This window comes from Amaranthus tricolor, chromosome 6, assembly GCF_026212465.1.
Source record: "Amaranthus tricolor cultivar Red isolate AtriRed21 chromosome 6, ASM2621246v1, whole genome shotgun sequence".
NCBI lineage: Eukaryota > Viridiplantae > Streptophyta > Magnoliopsida > Caryophyllales > Amaranthaceae > Amaranthus > Amaranthus tricolor.
In genome coordinates this window covers 21,078,958-21,103,729 of record NC_080052.1, presented here as the reverse complement: position 1 = coordinate 21,103,729, position 24,772 = coordinate 21,078,958, and the positions used below count along the sequence as shown (strand labels likewise).

Sequence of the window (24,772 nt, the reverse complement as noted above, 5' to 3'; positions counted from 1 at the left end):
TCCAAGCAAGCTCCCTAATCTGAATCTGAGTATTCTTGAAGTCTAAGAGTACCAGTGTTAACAACATAATGTAGTGTGTGGACTAAGGCTTGATAGTGAAGATAATGTACTGGGTTAATGCTTGAACAGTTAAGGATAGGTCTGGTCTAGTGTGAGTAAGGAAATTTAACTTACCACACAAGACTCCTATACTTAGTTGGGTCAGAATATAATGTGAATTACATTAGATTTTTGGATTAATTGGTAATGGAGTGACAAACTTCTTGAAACTGAGAAATAGCTCGGATTTGAAGACAAGGCAACAAAATACGATCTCCCATTAGATTTGTAACAGCAACCAAATGAAATAATCATTTGTTTGTATTAACTATCAAGGCGGGATAAAAAGTGACAAATTTTTTAAAGGCTCTGTACAATTAAAAAAATCATGATATTTTTCTAATAACTTTGTATTTTTAAACACTTGACATATACTGTAATTTATATTGAGACCTTTAATTTTTGGGATCTTGTGCGGTTAAACAGGTTGAACATGCTCAGAACCTCTATTGTTAATTGCACTTCACTTTATTAACCGAGACAAGGCTAATTAATTAGTTGATGTATGATGTATTCTAATTAGTGACTATATCAAATCTAACATTAAAACATGCTTTCATTGTTCAGGTTGAAAAATATTTCAAAACGTAGCTTCATCTGTAATTAATTTGTAATCAATATGGGAAAAGAGCAGCAGTGTGAGATCAGGTATTCCAACGTGTAAAAAAAAAACAAAAACAGTTTTGAAAAATCCGACCTGCCGGAATCGAACCAGCGACCTAAAGATTTCAGTTTTACAACTACAGTCTTCCGCTCTGCCAACTGAGCTAAGGTCGGTTGTTGGTAAATTGTAGGAACAGAGCCTTTTTAGTTTTTATTTTCAATTAGATGGAACATTTATGACACGTATATTAAACTCATTGGAGCTTTACTTTTGTTTTGTTTTTAAAATCAACCTAAAATCACTCTCATACATGAAAATGTTATTAAGTAAAGTAATTTTCTTTACCAAAAATTTGGAAAAAAATCTCTAAATTAATATTTCTCTCATATTCTAATCAAATGTTTAATTTGATGTTACACATTTGCTGATATATTGTTTTAATTCTAAATATTTGTAATATTGTTTGGTTAAAAATTGTTTAATGTAAACAAAATTCCCTAAATTAATACTACTGTCACAGATTTTAATCAAATATTTCATTTTATTTTACACACTTGCCGGCTATTTTAATCAAAATATATGTAATTGTGCTTGATAAAAATTTATTAAGAATTAATATTAATTAAATTTACATTAGTTTCGTTTCTTTTAAAATATTTGTAATCAATTTATTTCTTTTAAATTTCTTAAATTAATAAAATATTTTTTAGTTTCGTTTCATAGTTCAGCGCAATATAGACACAAATATTGATCGATTTAATATTGATTTAATTATAAAAAATAAAAAATATCAATTTCGTTTTAATCAAGAATAAATATTAATTAAAGTGCATTATCAACATGAGCGCATTGTTGACAAATCTAAATATTGATTGATTAATTTTAATTTATCTAAAAAATAAAAAAAATATTAGTGTCATTTTAATTAATGTAATCACAATAGAGACACAAATTTCAAAATGTCAATCGATTATTTTTTTAATAGTTTGAAAAAAAGAAAGTTGGCCAAACAAACTGTGCAACTTGACATAGGTCAAATGCACAAATTGTGCGACCTTGTCATAGGCAAAGTTAATATTTTGTGCGACTTGACCATTTTAAAAAATGATTCAAAAATAATTTTTCGTTAATTTTGAAGAAAATTTAATAAAGAAAAATTTTCAAGTCACACATTTAGTGCTACTTGACCTAGGCCAAGTCGCACTTTGTGTGACGTAAGTATTTTCCTTTTGTTTTTATTTTTCAAATTAATTTAAAAAAAAAAATAAAAGAAATTTTTAGATATTTGTCTATATTGTGATTATGTTAATTAAAATGAAATTAATACTTTTTTTCATTTTTTTAAATAATTCAAAATTAATTGATCAATTTTAGATTTGTCAACAATGTGCTTAATTACGTTGTCTTAAGAAAAAATATATATTTTTATTTTTATAATTGAAAAGTAATTAAAATCGATTGATATTTCAGATTTTTGTCTACGTTGCGTTGAACTTAATTAAATAAATATATATATTTATTTATTTACGTAATTTAAAGAAAATATATCGACATTTTAGATTTGTGTTTTCTATCAAAATTTAACAAAACTAAAATCAATATGTTGCTTAAATAGTTAAATAGGTTTTTGTTAGTAAAATTTAGAGAGATAATTGAGTTTAGGAAGTTTTAAGAGTAAGGGGCAAAATTAAAACTACACTGAAAAAATAGCAACATAATAAAAGAGTGGAAATATATAAAAAGTAGATTAACGTATGTGATAAGCAAACAAAAATAAAGCCTGACTTTGTAGAGGTGTAAAAAGCTATAAAAAAAAGTCTAAAAGTTTTGTTGGGGATTAAATATCACATATACTTAAAGGTGGCAAAAATACGTTTGGTCAACGGATCAAAGGTCAAATTTATAAGTCAACGTTGGCAGTCAAGTCAACATTGCAATGGAGGTCAAGGTCATACGTTTATTTCAATCTAATACCACACAATAACTTGCCACTTTCGTCATATTGAAGACACTTCACAGTGTAACCACCCATTATCCCTGGTAACTACTGTCCACCATGTTACTTCTGTGATAATATTCTCCATGAGGCAACATTACTGAAGTAACCAACCAGTAGTTATAACTCCTGCATCAAAAGCCTTATAAATAAAATCAGGTTACGCAGTCTTACTCTCATACTCATACTTATTCTTACCTATCACAGTCATCTTTTCCGGTCTGACTTAAGCATCGAAGAGGCTTTTCAGGACATCAGCCCCCGATTTAGTCTTTCTTTGTGGATGCAAGTACACCACTCGCGACGGTCAGATAATCTCACTTCCCTTAGAAGGTACTTCCTACTTAAAATTCCTTTTAACAAATTCGACAGTTTCTGAGAAGAAACAAGTTTCAATAATACTTCTATTATCTTATAGTACATTATTGGTTCAATTCATTCTAGACATTCTTTTCTGTTTAAGTCTTAATATGAGTGTTTGAGAAGCTCAAAATAGATTTAACGATTTAATATATATTTAATTTTGTAATTATTTGATTTTGACCAAATTTCAAAATAAAAACTAAAATTAAGTATAATTTAATATAGGCACCAGACTGAATTTATATTTATCCGAGACACAATAATCTAAAATCAAGTCAACTAGAATTATTTATTCAATTTATTGATTATTTCAGATCGGTCAAAATGAGATTCTGCATCCACGTTATTTTTTACATTATTGTAAATATTCTATTTTCTACTATCCAAAAGAACCACTATAATGAATTTATACCCTCTTTATCAACTTCAAATCTCCCCAAAGTTTCCATTAAAAACATATTCTCCTACATCACTTCCCAAGATCCATCATCTCACCATCAAACACTGAAAATGTGAGTTGTAACCAGAAGCAGAAAATGACCTACAACATACAGCTTAGTTTAAAGTGGTTGATGAAGAAAACACAAGCTTCTTATGTGTGAATGCATTTTCTGGAATAATTGGAGTGTAAGTGTTTTTTCTCTTTTACCTTTTCCTTTCTTCAGTGAACATCATAGACTTATCCCGACATCCCGTCTCTTAAGCTTCCATTCCCCGTGATTAGTGAATCCCTTTTCCTTAATGTGTCTGTTACTGCAGTTATAGCTATCACTATAGGATAAAATTTTCAAGTCAATTTGGAAACTTGCCAAAATAACATAGAAATTATTCTTTTTCCCCCCTTTTTGGGTCTGGGTTTTCCATTTTGAACTCTGAAAGGTATAAAAAGTTGTGGGTTTTCACTTCATTGAGTGTTTGTAGGAATTCGAGATCTGAACTTTAGTACTAATGCATTGTGTACCCATGAAATTTGCATCATAAATTTTGTGGGGATTTTGTTTGTTTTTTTTTTTTTTTTTTTTTTTTAACTAAATGTTCTGTTATTGATCTAGTTTTCCGAAGTGGGTGTATTAGGGTTTTAGCTCACTTGGCATGGAGTTGAAGAAGGACAAAATTGTAAGGTAAATATTTTTCAGAGCAATTTGTTTCTTCATATTTTGGCAATAGTTGTTATTTGATAGAATGTAGTAATATATTGGGTTTCAATTGGTGAATGTAGTGTTTATTATGTGTGTGATGATGAATTATAGGTTTTATTCTGGTGGGAAAAAGAACCCTGATATTGTACTGCCAAAAGTGGACCCTACAAGATTAGAGAAGTCATCTTCTACTTATAAGCCTTCATTAATTTACTTTAATGGTGATGGAACTTTAGGGACTAGTGGTAGATTAGGAGAACCATTTAAGTGGGGTAAGGCTAAGGTTTTGTTGGAAGGGAAACAATCATGGAGAAATAGGATACTAGATCCTGGAAGTGAAATTGTGTTGAAATGGAATAAGGTTTTCATTGTTTCTTGCTTGCTGGCACTTTTCGTCGACCCGTTATACTTCTATCTGCCTGGCATAAGTGGGGATAAGAAGAGATTTTGTGTGAAAACTGACTTGCATTTGCAAATTGTTGTCACCCTTTGGCGGACGGTTGCGGATCTCTTTTATCTGTTGCACTTGATCATCAAATTTAGAACAGCTTATGTGGCTCCGAGTTCTCGGGTGTTTGGAAGGGGTGAGCTTGTGAGGGATCCAAATATGATAGCGCGGAGGTACATTAAGTCTGATTTCTTCATCGATCTTATTGCCACATTGCCTCTGCCCCAGGTATGGTAGATTGGTAGTCATTTTAATTTTGTTATCAATGAGTTTTCTGATCCTTTTAGGTATGTTTGATGGTCGTGACTTGTGATATGGATTTTGTAATATTTAGAATAATGATTTTGTAAAAATGCTTCCCATATGTGTGACTTTAATGCTTATCCTCCAATTTTTGTGATTCGAGTCTATGTGGAGTACTGAAACGACCTAATACTAGGGAAAATCTTTAGAATACTGGTAGCCAAATGGCTAAAAGTGTGGAACATGTAGTGATTATTTAGAGCTAGCACTTTCTTAGTAAAAAATCATTTCGGAATCCATTCAAAAACACTATGTGAAAGATATCATTTGTCAGGAGATATTTGCAGCCGAATGTAGTTCTTTCTTATTTGCCGGGATTGTAACATAATTCGCTTGTTAATTCTTTTTTTGAATTTGTGGTTCGTTCAAAATGACCTAAAATAGCCCAAAACCTACCATAATTCGCTTATTTTGATTCGCGATTCGCAAGGAGAATAGTGAATCATGAGACAGTGTGCCAGCCATATGGGTTAAGAAATGCATGAGAACGGTAGCTTTTGAGGTTTATAAATTATAACTATGAATCATCGATGCACACCCCTCCTTATAAAGCAATATGTAAGCACTCTTCTAGAATCTAGAGGAACTGTCATCCAGTCTATCCTACACTATCAATCATGAAAGTTCTGGGTTCCAAATTCTACTTAACTCCAACGAAAAAGTTTTCCTTTAAGTTCCATGACCCAATTGACCATAGTATAGAAGTATAGAAACTTTTGGAAATCAGAGTGAAGTAATGTTATTACTTGCAGTTGCATCTGATTTTTCATGAGACAGATCTCTCCAATCTCCATACGCACTTCACCCCTAAGATTGAAGACTTTCTCTATATCCTGATGCTAACTGTTCAGGAACACCAAACTGCAAAATGCACAATGAAAAGGTCCTGTATAAGAGATGTTATTAGGCCACTGTTAATAGTTTTTGAAACCGATTCATTTCACGCTAAGAAGTCATTACAACCAATTCTTCTCCTTTTCATCAATCCTATTATCATAATTTTATACTCCAATAATCTTCTTTTCTAAAGTCAACTTTTTATTTTTCCTAGAAACATTTATCCTAATCCAAGCATGACCTTAATTAGATTAAAATAATGGACTAGAAAGAGTTCCTATGTGTAGTTTTAGTAATATATTTATAATGATAGACTAATAGTTAAGGCTAAATTCTTGTCCTATTATACAAAACATGCCATTCACCTAACAAGACTAAAAGTTTTTTTTGTTGGAAAATTTAATTAAAAAGGTCCGATTATCTTTTAATGGTCCGACCATTTATTTAACCTACAAAGGTATGAACTTTACATGTCATCATCTTTTAAAGGTTCTACCTATTTTCTTCACCTTATTCCCCAACAAAATTGCCACGCGTCCAACTACAACTAGTTGTTATTTTTTGGAATTAAAAAAATAAAATAAAATTTAAAACAAAAGGTAAATAAAATAAAAATAAAAAAGGTTTTGGAATATATATTAAAAAATTAAGCCCCTCCCTTCCCTTCCATGTACAATCCCCTCTTCCACCAGTAAGGCAGTACCCCTATACTTCTCCACCGCCCCACTCCCCTTTTCCTTGCGCCATCCCTTCTCCCCTTTCCCTGCGCCACCACCACCACCACCACCACTTCCGCACCCCGCTCAAAAACCCCAACCCCTTCAAATTGGGAAAACTTTTGATAAATTTTAATCAAATTCTACCTAATCTGGGTCGAAATTTGATCAATTAGGGTTAGAGTTTGTTCAATTGATTGAATTTGAAAGGAAAGGAGATTTTACGATGGTTCGTCTTCTATTGATACTTTCAAAAGATAATTTTGTTCAATTCTGGGTCGGACTTTCAAAAGATAATCACCTAAAGGTCAAACCTTTAGAATTAAATTTTTCTTTCTTTTTTTTTTGTTTTAAATGGACTTTTGGTCCTCGATCTTTATCATTCACCATATTGTAACTTCACTATTTTGCTCATGTATGCTGATCTTTTTCATCAATATTTATCTGTTCTATTCAAAATGTGTTCACAGTTTGTAATCTGGTTCATCATTCCTGCATCAAGAAGTCCAAGAACTGATCACAATAACAATGCTCTTGCGCTCATTGTCCTGCTTCAGTATATTCCTCGATTATATCTGATTTTCCCTTTGAGCTCTGAAATCATAAAGGCCACTGGAGTAGTTACAAAGACTGCATGGGCAGGTGCAGCATACAATCTGCTATTGTATATCTTGGCTAGCCATGTATGTCTATCATTTTGTTTGTTTTATTTACTGCTTCCCCGTCCCACCCTTTCCTCTTTGCTAGCCATGTATATCTTGGCTAGCCATGTATGAATAAGGATTTTAAATATTTGCAATCCCAAGGGGATTTTAACTTGTAGAAGCCATCTAATATAATGTTATTGATTGTAACTGATTTTTTCTGAATATTTATTGTTTAAGTAGAACAGAACTAGGCCAAAATAATTTCAAAATAAAGGGTTTACTCTTGGAATTTTGATCAGTAGGCATCCTTCTGCTATTCTCTGTATAATATTTTCAGTTCAAGTCACTAGATTCAACTGTGTTTCCTGTGCTATGCTACTGCTTTGCAGGTTCTCGGGGCAGCATGGTATTTGCTATCAATCGAAAGGTATACACATTGTTGGAAGTCCAACTGTAGACAAGAAAAAGGCCCTCCTAAATGTGTGCTTCATTTTTTAGATTGTGATATCTTCAACAGTCCAGCTCGTGTGGCTTGGGCTAATACCACTTCTGTATTCAGCAACTGCGATCCAAAACAAAGTAGCATCCCATATGGAATTTTTGAGGATGCAGTGAAGAAAAGTGTTGTTTCCACCAACTTTATCCGAAAGTACTTCTATTGTTTATGGTGGGGCTTGCAACAGCTAAGGTAGGCCTTCAAACTAACTGTTGGGAATTATTGGAGGGAAGTAGAGAAAATCTATGGAAACAAACTAGAAAACAGATAATGTGAGAAAGATATTTACTTGCTTTCTTGCTTGAAAAGCACCATTTATATAGGGGAAGAAAGCTACCAAATAATAATTGCAACTATTGAAGAGTCGCAACCTTTGGCCTTTCATCTACTTAGGACTCCTAAGTTATTCATTTACACTAATTAATCTAGACTTAATGATGAACTTATTAATTGAGGGAGACTCAATGTCTCATTTACTAACACTAATGGCAGAAATACTTCATACTAGTATATCTGTTAGTGGATCAGTGTTTACGTTATTTTGGAGTGCACTTTTTGAGGAAAATTTTCACATTAATTTTAATTTCAATCAAGAGTGAATGAGAGTTTCTTGTTTTTGATTTAGTTGACGAAGTTCATTGTCGGAAACATGGTCTTTACTATCATTGACAATGAGTGCAAGTGTGCAACAACAAAAAGATGGAGTAGTATTTTTTTTAGTTTATGTTTGTCTTTGAGTTAGTTTGTTAAAATAGACACCAAATCATTTTGAATTTGAAACCAAGTAGAAGTAATAGCCTTTGTTCAGCTGTGTGTGGGAACCTTCCAGTATGGTTCTTTGTTCTTAACAATTGGTGAAATTCCTTGTTATTCTAATTGCATCAAATATATTGTGAAACGTGAATGTAGACTACTATAGTGGGATGGAGGGAGCACTATCATTGAAATGGTTACATGCTCAAGAAACTTGGGATTAAGGTTTGAGGCAAAGGACCGGAAGGAAAAGGGAATTTAGAGAAGAAGTATTGTGTTGACTTTTGATGCTTTTCATGTGAAATATCTAGATGCTTTGTGGAAGTATTATTGAACATTCTGATAGTAGATACGATGTAGATGCCAGTTTTCTTTGATAAGTAGTCAAGAAATATATTAGGAAGACACTTAAAATCTAGAGGTTGTCAGTTGTGAGCTATATGCAAATGGGGCACTGAGGAGAAAATATGTTTGCATAAATTTATTTCCAGATTTGAAAATTGTTGAGTATTGCTTAAAGGCTTAAATATGAATTTAATCATACAAGAGTCTCCCGAGTTTCAACTTTCTATCTTTCTTACTGGTTCACTATTACCCCGTTGTTGCACATGTTCAAACCGTCTTAAACATGTCTCTTTCATTTCATAAACTTCAATAAAACTTGCCCATCCCATGAAGTGTGTGACTTGGTTATTTTTTAATATTTCCAATTTTGCCATTTTCGTCCCAAATTTTGTGGGCTAACCTTGTTGGGAATTCGGATGTTGAGAATTTGACATGAGTACGTGAGGTGAAATTATAAGTCAAGAAACTCAGGTTATTGCTGTATTTGGTGTTCTATTTAAGTGTTATCTTGATTGGTCCATGGAAGCTGCTAGAAATCTCTTCCAAGATACTTGATGAATTTTTAAATTTTCACTAAGAGAACTAATTTATTCCACAATTGTAGGTAGAAATATAGTTAATTAACCCATTATCTTGTTTCAATTGTGAAACCAGCCCTCCTAATCGTTACCTAATTGACAATGTAATTATCAAATGTCAATAGAAATAAACCTCCGCCTTCATTTTCACACTAACATGTAACCAAAGCCATTACGTGATGCCAAAATAACAATGTGAAAATCACATTTCTATGTTAATGTGATATACGTGTTTGTTATAAATGTTAATTTAGTTCTTTTGTTTGCTAATTCAATCAAATTCAACTTTCTTTGTCCTCATTGCTTGACAACACATTTTTCACAAAGTACAATGTATCCATCTTTTGTTGCTTACTTCTGCACTGTACGAATCACAACTTGATCTTCACTATTTACATGGATACATCAGTGTAAGTAATATGAAACCCTTTATGGTGTTATTTTTGATTAGGAAGTTATAATTGCAGAAGTCATCAAACACTTTGTTTCCTACTTTTCTTTGTCTTGTAATTTCTTGGCAAACTCGCATCTTCATGTCTTAAGAGTCAGACTCACTACTTTACGCATGAATTGTATATTTGGGCAAAAGCGAGTGTTCCACTGCTGTGATTGTTGAGAATTTGACAAAGGTATTTGAGGTAAAATTAGAAGTTTGAGTTACTCAAATTCTTAGTATCCGATTTACTGTGGTGAATTTTACTATGATGCTATAATGTAAGTAATGCCGATAAAGGTTTCTATGCATCACCTCGTGATAGGTTAGAAATTGAACTTCTTGTGTATATATTGTATTTAACATGTTTTGGTGCCTAGAATGTTAATGGGCAAACATTTTGTTACCAAATAATGCAAATAGTCCATAGGTGTACCAATTTAGCTTGTCTTCCACTATAATATAACATTGTTCAGGGATGGATTCTCTCGAAGGAATATTGCTGCATAATCTAAATGTTGGATATGATTTGTTTGAAGGATGTTGATATACCTTTCTACATTTCCTTTTCAGTTCTTATGGGCAAAATCTGGATACTACCACATTCATTGGGGAGACGTCATTTGCCATACTAATTGCAATTGTGGGTCTTGTCTTATTTGCACATTTGATTGGGAATATGCAGGTATCTGCCATCCTTGACTTTGTTTACTCTGCATTTTCAAATTATTTCTTGTGGTGACAAAGTATAACTTGAATGTCTTGTTTGCTCAACTAGAGCTGGAGATGTGTTTTCCCATTTGTCAATTATATACTCGAACGGAATCTATGCTCTTCATTTATAAATTTTTTTCTTGCAATGGACTACAACTTGATTCTTTTGTTTCGTCTAATGTTATGGAAATGTTGGTCTTTCTCATACCCATTTACTCTCTCCATTTCAATTACATATGTTTAGTTTTTATGTGGCCAAAATGTACGTCTTTTTATGATCTGTGTCCCCTGCTTAATATTATTTGGGTGACATCCTTGATGGAACTTCTTGAAAAGCCGTAATGAGAACACGTTGCGTTCCATTGTTGCCCCATTGCCTGAAGTGGCTTCCTTGTTGGATAGTGTGAGCATTGGTTAGGTATTTGCTACTTTACCCTTGTAATAACAAATAGGCCATTTCTGAACCCTTCCATCATGCACATATGAAAAGGTACTTGGATGTTTTCTTGGGGATAAATAAACTAGAGATGAACAAACAAGAACTGGTTTTAGCATAATGAAACAAATCATTTCTTATGCATGACAACCCTTGATGAAAATCTTGTACTTCGGAGTCAAAATATTCCAATATATTTAGCCGTAGATTTATAAACTTCAAAACATGTGCAGTGACCAAATTTTTGCCTTTCATGTGACTATACGTTGGTCCAATTGTGACTCCATCGGATCCTTGTTCATTTTGGTATATGAGCTATTCATGAGCATGTGTATTATTTTTTTTTTTCTGAATCTTCCTTTTGATGAATTTGATGTAGACATATCTTCAATCTATCACTGTGAGGCTTGAAGAATGGAGGCTCAAGCGAAGAGATACTGAAGAGTGGATGAGACATCGGCAACTCCCTGAAGATCTGAAACATCGTGTCCGACGCTTTGTACATTCTAAGTGGCTTGCGACTCGAGGAGTTGATGAAGAATCTATTTTGACTAGCTTGCCTACTGACCTACGCAGAGACATTCAACGCCACCTTTGCTTGGATCTTGTTCGAAGGGTATGCCTTTTTTCTGATTAAGGGGTAGGCTAGAGAAGCCCACAAACAAGAAGGGAGATGGAATAAATCTTTCCTATAAAGTGGTGAGAATTGAACCCCTTCACAAGGGTAAAAGGAGAAACCCTCAACCACTAGGCTAACGTATGATTCATTTATAAGTTCATTACTCTAGAGCTGAGGAACAACTCTCATTTATCCTTCTCCCAACCAAATTAACGGTTATTTTAGACTGAAACAACCTCTTTGATATCACTAATAAGTGAAAGGTTGCATAATCCAACCCCGCCAAACCCGACATTGGTGGGAGCCACTTAACGACATTGGGCTAATGTAATGTTATTGTAATACTAAGTATTGCTTATCCGTTTGGTTTTTTACCGTGTAATAACCAGCTACCCTATTATGCAGGTGCCTTTTTTCTCACAGATGGATGATCAGCTACTTGATGCAATCTGCGAACGCCTCGTATCCTCGTTGTGCACTGAGGGCACATATATTGTTCGAGAGGGTGATCCTGTGACAGAGATGCTTTTCATCATTAGAGGGAGATTAGAAAGTTCCACAACAAATGGGGGTCGAACGGGTTTTTTTAATTCGATAACTTTAAAGCCTGGAGACTTTTGTGGTGAAGAGTTGCTTGGTTGGGCTCTGCATCCCAAATCTTCCCTTAATCTTCCCTCTTCAACCAGAACTGTGAGAGCCCTTGTTGAAGTGGAATCCTTTGCCCTTAGAGCAGAAGATCTAAAGTTTGTCGCCAATCAATTTAGACGACTTCACAGCAAAAAACTTCAGCATACATTCCGGTTTTACTCTCATCATTGGAGGACTTGGGCTGCCTGCTTTATACAGGCTGCTTGGCGACGATCCAAGAGAAGAAAGATGACAAAATTTCTTTCCTCTTTGGAGTCCTTCTCTTCGGAAAGAGATGACGATGAAACTAGAGAGGAAGTAGATTCCCCCTCAACTCCTCGAGTGAAACCAACCTTAGCAGTTACATTGTTGGCTTCCAAATTTGCAGCAAATACCAGAAGAGGAGCTCAGAAGATTAAATTGCAGAAGCCTGAAGAGCCTGATTTTTCCGTTGATCCTGATGATGATTGAGCACATATCACATTTGCATATAGATAAACAACTTAAGCTTCAAAACCGATTGTCATACGGTAAAAAGAAAAAAGGCAGTGAAGTCAAAGTCGATGTTCACAGGGCACAGTTTCTGGAAATTTCTGCTTGGTTCTGCACAGAAGATTTCCAGGGAAGTAAGGGGGGCCACTGAGTAGTTTTGTGGATGATCAAATTGAAGTATCTGTGAGACTACAATATAGGATTCAAAAAAGTGTAACTGTACATTGATAAATTAGTTTATTTGTCACTGAAATGTGACAATCATGTAAATGCGTAGTACACAAAAGACCAAGATTACAGATATTTCTAGCTAGTATAATATTTTTTATTATTGTTTTAAATTTAAAAATTTAAGTGGATGATCACTGGAATTGATTAATTTGGTTCATGAAGCGGATGCTTGATGTTAATCTTTTAGGATTAAACTTTAATATTGTTATTGTACATTTGCTCCTCTTATACCAAAATTTCTATGCATGTGGATGTTTATTTGCAAAACACAAGGGAGTTGGCCTCTTGGGGATGATCAGGCAGGGCATAATTATGGCGTAAAATGTAAAATTCTGCTAAATAATAAACTGCTATTTTAGATAATTAAACATTTTTTTCAACCGCTATTAGAGATCTTAGTTAACAATTGATCTACAACCGCTATCTCGATTAGCAGTTCATTATGGAAATTGGTTTTCATAGCGATTTTATTTAGGTGAATATACCCGAAAAAATAAAGCTTTTATGTGATGCAATGTGAGTTTTTTTTCTTTCAAATTGCAATATAAGAAAATAAAGTATAGCTTACTATCTTTATTTTCATATTTTGAATTGTCTCTTTAATTTTGCTATATTTTCATATTAATGATTTCATATTCTCCCTTCTAGTCCTATACTCCTACTTGTTTTCACCAATTTATTTAATTCTCCATTTATTAACTCATTTTTTTTTTCATTTTATTCATATATTTCATTTATATTTTTTTTTCACTTGTATTCATTATAATAAATAAAAAAAATTATAAACGTATATGTACATCAAGCCAACACTATTGACTCCATGAATCATTACAAAATTAACTTAAAAATATGTGAGTTTTTTTGAGTTATATGATGTAAATTTAAGTAAAAGGAGTTACATACCAAAGTAAATTCCATAAAAAAAAAATGTTCCTTTTCTTTCCATATTATTGTTTTTTTTTGTTTTGTTTTTTTTAATATTGCATGTAAATTTTATTAACATTAGTATTTAATAGTGTATATAATTAAACACAATTGAACAACTGATCTTCTGAGAGACCGTCTTTCAGGCTCAATCCATTAAACCTTAATGTCCACGTACTGTATTCTTAATGCCTACTTACAATATACTTAATGTCCATCGAAAAAGTACTTAAAATGCTACTTTAATATTCTTAATACTTACCGAAAAACTTAGCATGTTAGCCTACTTACTATTCCTTAATGCCTATTTACAATATGCGCAATGCCCACCGAGTAAATACTTAATTACTTGCAATACTCTAAATGCCTACATTTAATATTATTAATGTCTATTGATAAACTTATTTTATATTTTTCTTTTTAGTTAGCTTAATTATAATTAATCTTTCAAAAAGACTATCTCTCATAAGAATTTGTAATAATTGAATATGTATGTTGACAAATATGTAAAAATTAAATGAGACAGATAATAGTGAATTAGAATTAAAAAAAAAAAAGGTCCATGAAGGAATGGGAAAGGAAACGAAAGGGTGCTCTCTTCCTCACAAAAGAAGAGAAGTGAAAGGCAGAGGATTAGAAACACTGGAACATTTTCAGTCTCAGGGATAATGTTGGTTACATTTACAGAGGCAGCACCTATTGCGTCTACTTCCTCTCTCATCTCACTTTCTCTCTCTTCCCCTCCTAAACTCCATCAATATTCCACAACTTTCAGATGCAGGCTCAACTATGGCTTCCGCACCAAACCCACCTCTTCCATTGCTGCTTCTCTCTCCTCCACCACCACCCCATCCAGGTATTTTCTTTATCTTTTTATTTTTGTCCTTTAATTTTTCCTTATATGAGCATTTCAGCCATTGGGTACTTGTATGCTGTAGAAAAGATCTTTATTTTCCTTTGTATAATGAAGAATTTTAGTAAGTAAATTGCTCTTTGGGACATTTGAGGAAGTGGGTTCCTCTTATTTCTTACTGTTAATTATAAAGGTTGGATCTTTCTTAGTTTAATATCAGTATATGTTGTTATTGTTGTATTTTCTTGCAAGAGAATGCACATATTGGTTGAAATACTAAGGCCCCGTTTGGTTATTTGTATTGAACGGTGAGGATGAGAATGAATTTTGGTGTTAATTTTATTAAAATGCGGTTATTTCCATGGTAATGAAACTCTCGATTGCCACTAATATCACTTTACATATGGTAATGGATTGAAATAAATTTTGTGAAGATTATTTAGGGTAAAAATGTAAAGAATATGAATAATTGTTTTGCTCAATTTGTATTGATAAAAAAGATTACAATGTATAGCCACAAATTAGGATAACAAAAGGAATGTCCCATTGAAATTATAGAATATAATCCTAACTAAATAAGTACATGATAATGAAAATGATACAAAAGATATAAATCAGATATTTACTTAACAAGAACAAGATTGGACATAAACGTTGTAAATAGTATTCCCACCATTTAATACCAATATCTAAACGAGCTATAACAGAATATAAGAGGAAGAATGTAATTTGATGGTTCATATTGCCCGCCCCATGTTTTCGGATTAATGCTTCGGCGTAGATTTGTTGCTGCTGCTGTTGGGTTCTGGCTCTTTTTCTCACACATTCTTGTCCTTCTTTTGTCCACAGCTATGAAAGTTCAGTGTTTGATCCATTGGGTATAGAGCAGGATAAGTCATGGAATGTGGCTAGGGCTTGGGATGATGTTCTTAGGCTTGTTTCACATACTTTTGACAGTAATTCTAGTGCAAGAAAAGACAGACCAACCTCAGGTCGAGGAGCTGCAGGTGTGAATGTTAGTCCGATTTATCATGTTAATCACTTAAAAATAATTCTGGTTAATAATTGTTGTCTGAGTCCTTTTAATTTTTGTTAGTGTTAAAATGACAGCTGCAATTGAGGATAGTTCCATTGATTTTGGGGACTTCTTTAAAGGCCCATTACCTGGGAAATTTCTGAAATTGTTGGGGTATTTAGCCTTGTCTCGACTTGGGATATACATTCCTCTTGGAGGAGTAAATCGAGAGGCGTTTGTGGGTAACTTGGATCAAAACAATTTCATTAGTACTTTGGACTCTTTTTCTGGGGGTGGTATCGGACGGCTTGGGATTTGCTCTCTTGGAATTGTTCCTTTCATTAATGCACAAATCGTGTTTCAACTCCTTGCCCAAGTCTACCCTAAGTTGCAAGATCTTCAGAAAAGAGAAGGCGAAGCCGGGAGGAAGAAGGTTCTACAGTATACCCGCTATGCGTCAGTGGGGTTTGCTTTAGTACAGGTGAGGGAGATTTCACAATTCTTCCAAAAGCTGATTACTTTTGATTGTTCACCAAGCCTTTTTTGTTGGTTCTGTGTATCCATGTTGAATCCTACACGGCTTTTCAGTGAGGATTTTCTGGGTTAAGGCCCAGCTGAAATGACTTTACATAATAAAACTTATAATCTAAGACTTCCGAAGAATTTTTAGACAACTATAGTTCATCCTTTCTTAATCAGATGGATACATTTCACTACTACCTAATTACTTTAACATGTACTTTGTGGCACACTGAGAGAAAATGCTCATCCTATGACAGGCAATTGGGCAAGTACTTTTTCTTCGTCCATATGTAAATGACTTCAGTACCGAGTGGGTTCTTTCATCAGTTATCCTTTTAACGCTTGGTTCCGTATTTACAACATACCTTGGTGAACGTATATCCGACTTGAAGCTTGGAAATGGTACATCGCTACTGATTTTCACAAACATCATCTCATACTTACCTGCATCTTTTGGAAGGACAGTTTCACAGGCGTATCAAGATGGAAATAACACTGGTCTTGCCATTATTGTTGTGTCATTCATTTCCTTGGTTTTTGGTATTGTATATGTTCAGGTTAGTAAGATAATGTGCAATTTTGGAGGGATGCATTACATTACTAGTAAAAGCTCGAAGGTTGTGATAACTTTGAAAATTTTTTCTCAGGAAGCAGAGAGAAAAATTCCAATGAACTATGCTTCAAGATACTCTGGTAGAAGTGGGGGACTTCAAAAGTCCGCTTACCTGCCCTTCAAGGTATGTAGTTTATTAAAGGCAATGATAAAATGTTGCAAATCTGCATAGATATTGCTGCTTTTTGTGTTGTTGAGAGCATTGAAGGGTCCACAGTTAATGAATAATTTAAGCTATTTTATAATTTTTCTGTCCGCATCTAATTTCCGAAATGTGTTTGTTACCAAACTATAATGCTAACTCTTTTTATAATTTTTCATCTCAGCTACATCCTACTAATTTTTCGAGGTTAGTGTTATACTATGACTTGTAATTATTGTAAGATCCTGAAAATAATTGGTGTAGACTAGTAGGATGAGAATTTTTGTTAAGATATTACTTGAAATTTTAGGTCCTCAGATATTGAATTATTACGATTATTTAAAGAATAATTTGCAAATTACGACCTCAATGTTTAGGACTTTTGCAAATTACAACGTCAGTGTTTATTTTTTGCGATTTACAGCCATCAACGTACCAAAGTTTAAATTATCAGGCCAATTCACATAATTCCGATCATTTAATTGGTCGCAATTTTAGGTTTAGTGGTCATAATTATGTGATTTGGCCTAAACACTGTAGACTAGAATACTTTGGTGGCTATAAATCACAAAAAATAAACATTAAGGTTGTAATTCACAAAAGTCCTAAAATTTAAGGCTATAATTTGCAAATTAGTCTTATTTAAATAAAGTCAATATTTCTTCTCCACAAGCAGTACTTCCAAAAACCCTAATATACTAAATAGTTGGAATATACACTTACCTTTTGTGTATTCAGTCAACTTTACCATGCTCTTTGATCAACCTTTTTAAGCTTAAATATTGTTGCGTTGATTTAACTGAAATGAAAGTGATTACTTGGAAATGAATAGTTACATTCTATGCCCCCATTCTCTGTTATCAAAATTAAAAATTAAAAATATAAAAAATCAAAGATGTATAGCTGAATCTCTTTTTTAATGAGGGAAGTGATATGTTTAATTTGAGAGGTGTGCTATGTGCCTTGTAAAAGTGAATATGTTCTACTAGGGCCTAGGAATATGAATATTGGAGTATGCTCTTTGGGAGCTATTTTGAGTGTGCAGTAGATGAGAAATATAAAGCTGTATCAAATATTATTAATCCGATACTTTTGAGGGTCTCTCTAGGGCGGGTTAAGATGGATCTCAAGCACGCTGCTTTTGCTATTGGGTGGTAGAGGTTGGTTCTTTATATTCTTAAAAAGAAAAGTCTATTGACCGTCATACTCATTTATTCTATAAGAGGTTAACTTTTAGTTTATTACTAAATCAATCGCCGAAAGGATTTACACTTTTTTGGGGTTTATTAATTTGGGGAAGTTTATGTGGTGGTTTGTATTTTAGATGGCTAGATGATGGGGTAAAGAATAGTTTTGCGTATTTGATTGAATTTTGTAATTTTTTATAAGGTAATAGAAAAAAATGGGCTGGCCCATTCCAAAATTATAAAATAATTTAAATTAAACAAATGAGTATAAGGATAAAAAAAAAAGGGGTAATTCATAACCCTTTGGGCACAGCCCTAAATGGGAAACATGTAATTTATTGGGGAACGGAGGGTGTAAGATGTTTTCTTTGTTCCACTGTAATTCACTGTTATAAATTGGCAAGCAATGATTCTTGTGATGGACATGAATAAGGTTATAGCTTAATAGGTATGTAGCAGGATATCCGAGGCCATAATGCCGATTATTGAATATTAAAAGATATGGTCTATGATACCAACACATTTCCCAGTGTCTTATTCTATTCATCATCATCATCATCATACCCAATGTTTTATTGTTATATACTAATATTATTATTATATGGAAGACTTTGATGCTTTCAACTTTAAATGAAAGGTGAAGTGAAAAGTTCGGATGCATATGATATGGTATTGTGAAGGTTGGAGTTTTTGCTACTAAGCTCTGAGAAAGGATATATTCTTTATCAAGTTTTAATGGCTTTTAAATGAAGGAGAATAACTTTCAGTGTGTTGACAACTAAAAGATGCTCTAGTTAGAAAATTTGAGGATGGACGGATTGAGAAAGGCAGAGGCTGAGGGACCGAGTTGGATGGATGCGGTGAAGAAAAATATGTCAGGACTAAATTAGCTGAGACAGGAATGAATGAAAAGGAGTATGGTGCAAACTATTTCATGAGTTGATTTGTTTTGGTCATGTAGTGAACTCCATTTTTTCGACATAAGGCTTTGGAAGTTGTTTATGTATTTTGGGTGTTTTCTTTTCAATTTTTTGTACTTTTGAGGCAATGTTCAGTTTTGTTAAAGTATAAGGATAAATTTAAATTTGAAAAAATTAAGTTCTGTGCAGTTCAGGTTAGTATTCATATAACTTAATCATGTAAATTTTAGTTCTTTCCAAAAAGTCTCCTAAAGTGTGATGCTTGTCAATGAAATCCTCTGCATGCCGTCTTAATGTGAGCAACACATTTATAGCTTTTGGTTGTCTTGTGTGGCAGTGACAACTTACTTGGTAATTTTGATTGAATTTTAGTCTGAAGTTGTTAACAGACCCTGCTACGCATGCTCCACGACCCGTGTGACCCAGAGATGCTCTATGATCTAGGCATGCTTATCAAGAGACACTCAAACTCCTCAATTAGTATGAATATGATGTAAGAAGAGCATATGGGGCAAATTTGTTGTCTTTTCTTCTTCTATCTTTTTTCCCTTGTTTCTTCTCTTACTTTATGTCCCAGTACCTAAACCATAAATGACCCACCATTTGTCATTTTATTGTTGATACTCTTTCTCCCTCGATCTTTGTGTCCTATGCTATATTTGGCTCTTGGGGAACTATAGATGAAACAAACGTGAAGGGAAGTTTGTGTATTAAGGGATTCAATGTGGTTCAGTGCATTCCTACATTAGAATTTGATGCTCTTTTGTCATCGATTATTGATTTATTCTTGTACTCTTTTACAAAAAAAATACACAGGTGAACAGCGCTGGAGTAATGCCTATTATATTCTCGACATCATCGTTAGCTCTTCCTGCCACACTGGCCCGTTTTACTGGTTTAGATATTCTAAAAAAAGCTGCAGTTGCTTTAGTTCCTGGAGGTAATGCTTGTCCTGGTCAACTACTTTGCATTGTTTACTTTGGCAAGTTCATATTTTATGCCATAATCTATACTTGCAAGTTTATCCCAATTACCTTGAAAAAGCATCATCGATGATTGTGCTGGAGTGATTAAGTAGTTTCATCATGTGTTTCTTTTTTGTTGGGGGGGAGGACTTGAGCACAACACTAGACTGAATGGTTGTGCATTAGGTTTTGATGCCATCACAATTCACGCTTCAGTTTTTGGTTTTCCCTTAGTGATTAGAAGTATTTTTCTTACATGTGAAGGGAAAGATAACTGAACATAAATCAAGATTTGAATGTCTAAAAGCCTTTATGGTTAGGTTTGCAGGCCATGAAAATGATTTCAGAACATTTGTTTTGCATTGTGTTTCCCATTATTTAAATGATATTTGTACCCTAGTGAAACTTCACAACTTTTTGAATTAAGTTACTTTGGGCTAAATCCTACCACCATTTGCTTTCCAAACCTATGCCATAGAATTAAGTGGATACTTCAAATACCTTGGGTTCATATTTCCGAGTAGTGGGGACATCCTACAAGATTTGACTAGGTGACAGAACTGAAGAGTGGCAATTGGAGTATTATGTGATCGAGGTGTCATTAAAGTTAAGGAGCTTTATCGAATGACCATTAGATTGACACTATTATATGGATTAAAAATGTTGGGTTTTTAGAAATGATCATAGTAGATAGATGAGAGTAGCGAAAATGTGAATGTTTCAATGGATGAGTGGGCATAACTTAAAAGGTAGATTCGACGAAGATATAAGAAAGGATTTAGAAGCTGCAAATATTGAGAAAAAAAATGAAAGAGAATCATTTAAAATGGTTTGGGCATGTGCAAAGATAGGGTATTAGCGAACCGATAAGGAAGATAGAAAGTTTAAGCTTGGCAGGCTTAAGAAAACGGGGAGGAAGATCGAAGATGACTTGTAGTACAGGTGTTGAAAAGGATATGATTGACCTAGACTTACAAATTGAGATGGTAGGAAATTGGAATGTATGGAGAAGAAGAATCTATGTTGTCGACCATTAGAATTAATATATTGATTCATGTAGCTGACCCAATCTTTTGGGATTAAGGCTCTAGCAGTGTTTTTTGTTTTTGAGATAAATCAATTCTTATCCTTAACAATACTTGTCTACTTGAAACAAACACTTCTCGGAAAGGATTTTGGAAATGAGGGGTTAGTAAATTTAGAACCTTTTAGCAGTAATCTTATTGATTCACCATGGTGTAAACACTTTTAGTTGACAATGAGCATAATGGTTGAAATTCAGCACCGCTTAATAGTGCAAAAACAAGGTAGCATCATTATATCACAACTATAAAAGGTTTTTGAACCACAACTGAAATATAGGTCAATCAAACTGCAACTATAGACATTGACCATAAATTCCGTTTCATGATCGTGACCGAAGCCATATTTTTGCACTATATTGCTGAGTGGTTACTCTTGGAAACAAACTAACCAGAATTTTACACGGTATGCGTCTGATCTAGTATGGCCCATTGCTGGTGTTACTACTTCAATTGTGGTTTTTGGATTATGTTTGCAAATGCAATTAGGTTTGCTTTAGTTTTGTTATAATCTAACCAGAACACGTCTATTAGCTTGCCCAAACGCTAAACATATTATAAAGGTTCTTGTTCATGGCTTAGATAATATAAATGAAAACATATACTAAATTGAAATTAAAACTAACTTTCTTTCTGACTCCTTCAAGGCTCCAACCTGTTTATTTATTTATTTTGTCATGTAAAAATTGAATTTCTTTTTGAACAATGATGATATAATAAATACAACTGAACAAAGAAGAATTACGGATCGAGTTGCTTGTGCAATGAGGACAGATTGCTGTTTGGAAGATTTAGAAACTTGAAAACACTGCCAAATGTTTGTGGTACTTGATGTGGGAAACTAATCACAAGCTCTAAGAAGTTATTGGTGTTGAAATTTGATTATTATTTCGAGTATGGGTTCTAGGGTTTTAAATATACGCTAAGTCGCTAATGATGTTGAAAGAAATTGGGTGGGTTTTTATTTTATAGGATTGCTGAATTGAAATCTTTATTATCTAATGAATACGCAACATACAAGACTTTTCGAAATAGGTATGTAGATGACAGTGACACACACCTATACACCAGTCAAACATAATTCGCTTGTTAGTTCACCTTTTAAATTCGTGATTCGCTCAAAATGGTTTAGAAAAAGACTAAAACCGATTATAATTCGCTTTTATCGATTCATGATTCGCAAGGCGATTAGCGAATCATGTGACACTGCTATACACACATACAAGACTTGTCGAAATAGGGAGTACATGTTAGGCTTTGGCAGCATCATCAACAAGACAATTTTGCATGAATTTTTTTTGGATTTGCATCCGTGTCTGGGTTGCATATTTATACTTATAAAGCTCATTTTATCAGACCATCTTTTATTTTCGAGTATCCTAAATTCTTAACTAACTATAGACCATCTTTACAGGTTCTTTCTACCTTCCAACTAACATCTTATTAATAGCCTTCTTCAATTATTACTACACTTTCTTGCAATTGGATCCTGATGATGTGAGTGAACAACTAAAGCGACAAGGTGCATCCATTCCACTTGTCCGACCTGGTAGAAGTACGGCCCTCTTCATAAAAACGGTAATCCTGATCTCTTACTTTTAACGTGATGATTTTAGACTGTTCTGATACCAGGGGCGAATCTAGAACAAAATCAATGATGTTGATGATATTTAAAAAATGTGCTTAAGGCGGTGTGAACTCAGTTTAATGCATTCACATAGCAAATCTTCAACCAACCATTGGCGGAATTAGCATGAAACAACGCATTAAAAAAAAATGCAAAAACAGTTACACATTAACAAACTGTTAACTTAAATGCACACAAGTCTAACCATACTTGGGGAAGTTGAGATTAATTTAATGTTGATAATTTTAGGTAAGCATTTTTCAGTGAAACTCAAAATTAATATTGCTGATCAATAAAAACAAAAATCATGATTTTGTGTATAAAATTTATTTTGGTATGAATTATACATAAAATCTATTTTTAATTTTTATTAAAAAAAATGTGATATTATTACACTAAAAATATATTCCATCTACTCAATACAGATTACTATTAATCCACATTGATATTTAACAATAATAATAAGGGAGTGAAGGATGAATAGTTGGGTGTATTTTGATTTATCGATAGTTGTATTTTAAGGGGAGAATCTTGGATTTTTATATTTGCTATGTGTGTTGTGTGGATAATTGTTGTTTATACACGTGTTTCTTGAGTTTCATATTTGACGTTTGGAGTCAATTGTTGTACTTGTGTTTGGTTATTGTATTAAGATCTTAAATTTTGTAAATTAATAGACTAGCTGTAACGGTAAATATTTTGTTTTTTTTATTTCAATACTTATATTTTGATACTAGAGTAAAGTCAAAAAAAATTAAACAAATAAATATATTAACTATCTTTTATATCACCATTATTATTTTATTTAAATTTATATCACAGATATCTTTAGGCAAAGTCATAAAAAATTAAACTTTTAAAAAATTAATTAAATTTCGCAACCCTATGTTTTAAATTCTGGGTCCGTCATTGCTGAACCAACTAAATCAACACATATATTAGTATCTAGGTATATAATTTTATACATAAGTATAATGCTGTCAGTTGACATCATTGAATGACCTTGGGTTCGCCTGTGCTGGTAGCAACATTATTACATCTCTTTCATATGTGTTTGTACCATGAGCAGAGAAGATTGTTATTTTAAGGATATACCGGTAGTGGTTTCTTGAGTAATGTAATTGAAGTACGTATTAGATGTTGGTAAAAATTAGTATTTAGGAAAGCGTGCATTTAATTCCAAGCCAGAAATACTTTTACTGATTTTTGGTTTATGATCATTGGGATGTGCTAAGTTTTTACTAAGCTAGTTGTCACAAACCTCTCTCATGGGACTTAATGACGAGCACTTACTGAGTCACTGGAACCAGGGGGTCTTTGAGGGTGTGCGAGGTGATCGACCGTGTAGGGCATCCTTTTTCTCACGTATATGAAAAAGTTAACAAAAAAAGAAATATGTTAAGTTAGTTTGGCACAAGGCTACAAATTTTTCAAGACGACTCTGACTAGAACTGCTCTATTGATTCATTTAGCCAACTCTAATTATTTGGGATCAAGGCTTTAGAATTATTGATATGTTATCCTGCGATATATAGTGTTATGGCTTACAAATTATGTATTCTACAATACTTGGTGTACTGCTTTTCTTGTGCATAGCATGCTGATACATTGTATTGTCAAAAATTCAGGTTCTGAGTCGGATATCAATTCTTGGTTCTGCTTTCTTGGCAATACTCGCTGCTGGTCCAGCCGTAGTTGAACAAGCTACTCATCTCACTGCATTCCGAGGATTTGCAGGCACTTCTGTGCTTATCCTTGTCGGCTGTGCAACCGACACTGCGCGAAAAGTTCAAGCCGAGATAATTTCGCAGAAATATAAGAACATTGAGTTTTATGATCTTAACAAATGACAAGTATGTTCTTGCAGGATGTTCTAAGAACAAGGTAGATAGATAGAAATGGAGACGTTTCTTGGGAGTAACTATTTGCTGTTGATCTTTAACATATAATCATGTTGCATTTCTCTTGTACTTATCAAAATTCTTTTTCCATATGTATAGAAAAAAATATATTTCAAATTAGCAAAACTAATTAATGAGTTCACAA

The 24,772-nt window shown here is 33.3% G+C and overlaps 2 protein-coding genes and 1 non-coding gene across 5 annotated transcripts; 2 read left to right on the top strand and 1 right to left on the bottom strand.

Moving 5' to 3' along the window:
• Positions 1 to 790: 790 nt before the first annotated feature.
• Positions 791 to 876, bottom strand: TRNAY-GUA (transfer RNA tyrosine (anticodon GUA)). The gene is given in 2 exon segments: positions 791 to 826; positions 840 to 876. It is a non-coding gene; the product is annotated as a tRNA-Tyr (tRNA).
• A 2,561-nt stretch (positions 877 to 3,437) lies between these two features.
• On the top strand, positions 3,438 to 13,087 carry LOC130814710 (cyclic nucleotide-gated ion channel 17-like). Of its 3 annotated transcripts, none has more exons than XM_057680862.1 (8): positions 3,438 to 3,689; positions 4,137 to 4,183; positions 4,313 to 4,877; positions 6,976 to 7,188; positions 7,542 to 7,840; positions 10,331 to 10,442; positions 11,287 to 11,523; positions 11,932 to 13,087. In XM_057680862.1, the coding sequence occupies exons 1-8, from the start codon at positions 3,657 to 3,659 to the stop codon at positions 12,622 to 12,624; spliced, it is 2,199 nt and encodes a 732-aa protein (XP_057536845.1). In that variant the 5' UTR covers positions 3,438 to 3,656; the 3' UTR covers positions 12,625 to 13,087. The 3 variants fall into 3 exon arrangements, with proteins under 3 accessions (XP_057536845.1, XP_057536848.1, XP_057536847.1); XM_057680865.1 differs by having other exon boundaries at positions 4,125 to 4,183; positions 11,932 to 13,086; XM_057680864.1 differs by having other exon boundaries at positions 3,439 to 3,689; positions 4,115 to 4,183; positions 11,932 to 13,085.
• A 1,286-nt stretch (positions 13,088 to 14,373) lies between these two features.
• Positions 14,374 to 24,772, top strand: LOC130814709 (preprotein translocase subunit SECY, chloroplastic). Its single transcript, XM_057680861.1, has 8 exons — positions 14,374 to 14,656; positions 15,503 to 15,660; positions 15,764 to 16,149; positions 16,448 to 16,747; positions 16,838 to 16,927; positions 19,869 to 19,992; positions 22,514 to 22,677; positions 24,355 to 24,772. Exons 1-8 carry the CDS (start codon positions 14,469 to 14,471, stop codon positions 24,574 to 24,576), a joined length of 1,632 nt encoding a protein of 543 aa, XP_057536844.1. The 5' UTR covers positions 14,374 to 14,468; the 3' UTR covers positions 24,577 to 24,772.

Coding starts and splice junctions, on each gene's coding strand:
- LOC130814710 (XM_057680862.1), top strand. CDS start 3,657: ATGTGTGAATGCATTTTCTGGAATAATTGGAGT. Junction 7,841..10,330: donor TGGGGCTTGCAACAGCTAAG/GTAGGCCTTCAA, acceptor TTTCCTTTTCAG/TTCTTATGGGCAAAATCTGG. Junction 11,524..11,931: donor GCTTGGATCTTGTTCGAAGG/GTATGCCTTTTT, acceptor CCTATTATGCAG/GTGCCTTTTTTCTCACAGAT.
- LOC130814709 (XM_057680861.1), top strand. CDS start 14,469: ATGTTGGTTACATTTACAGAGGCAGCACCTATTGCGTCTACTTCCTCT. Junction 15,661..15,763: donor CTCAGGTCGAGGAGCTGCAG/GTGTGAATGTTA, acceptor TTAAAATGACAG/CTGCAATTGAGGATAGTTCC. Junction 16,748..16,837: donor TTGGTATTGTATATGTTCAG/GTTAGTAAGATA, acceptor ATTTTTTCTCAG/GAAGCAGAGAGAAAAATTCC.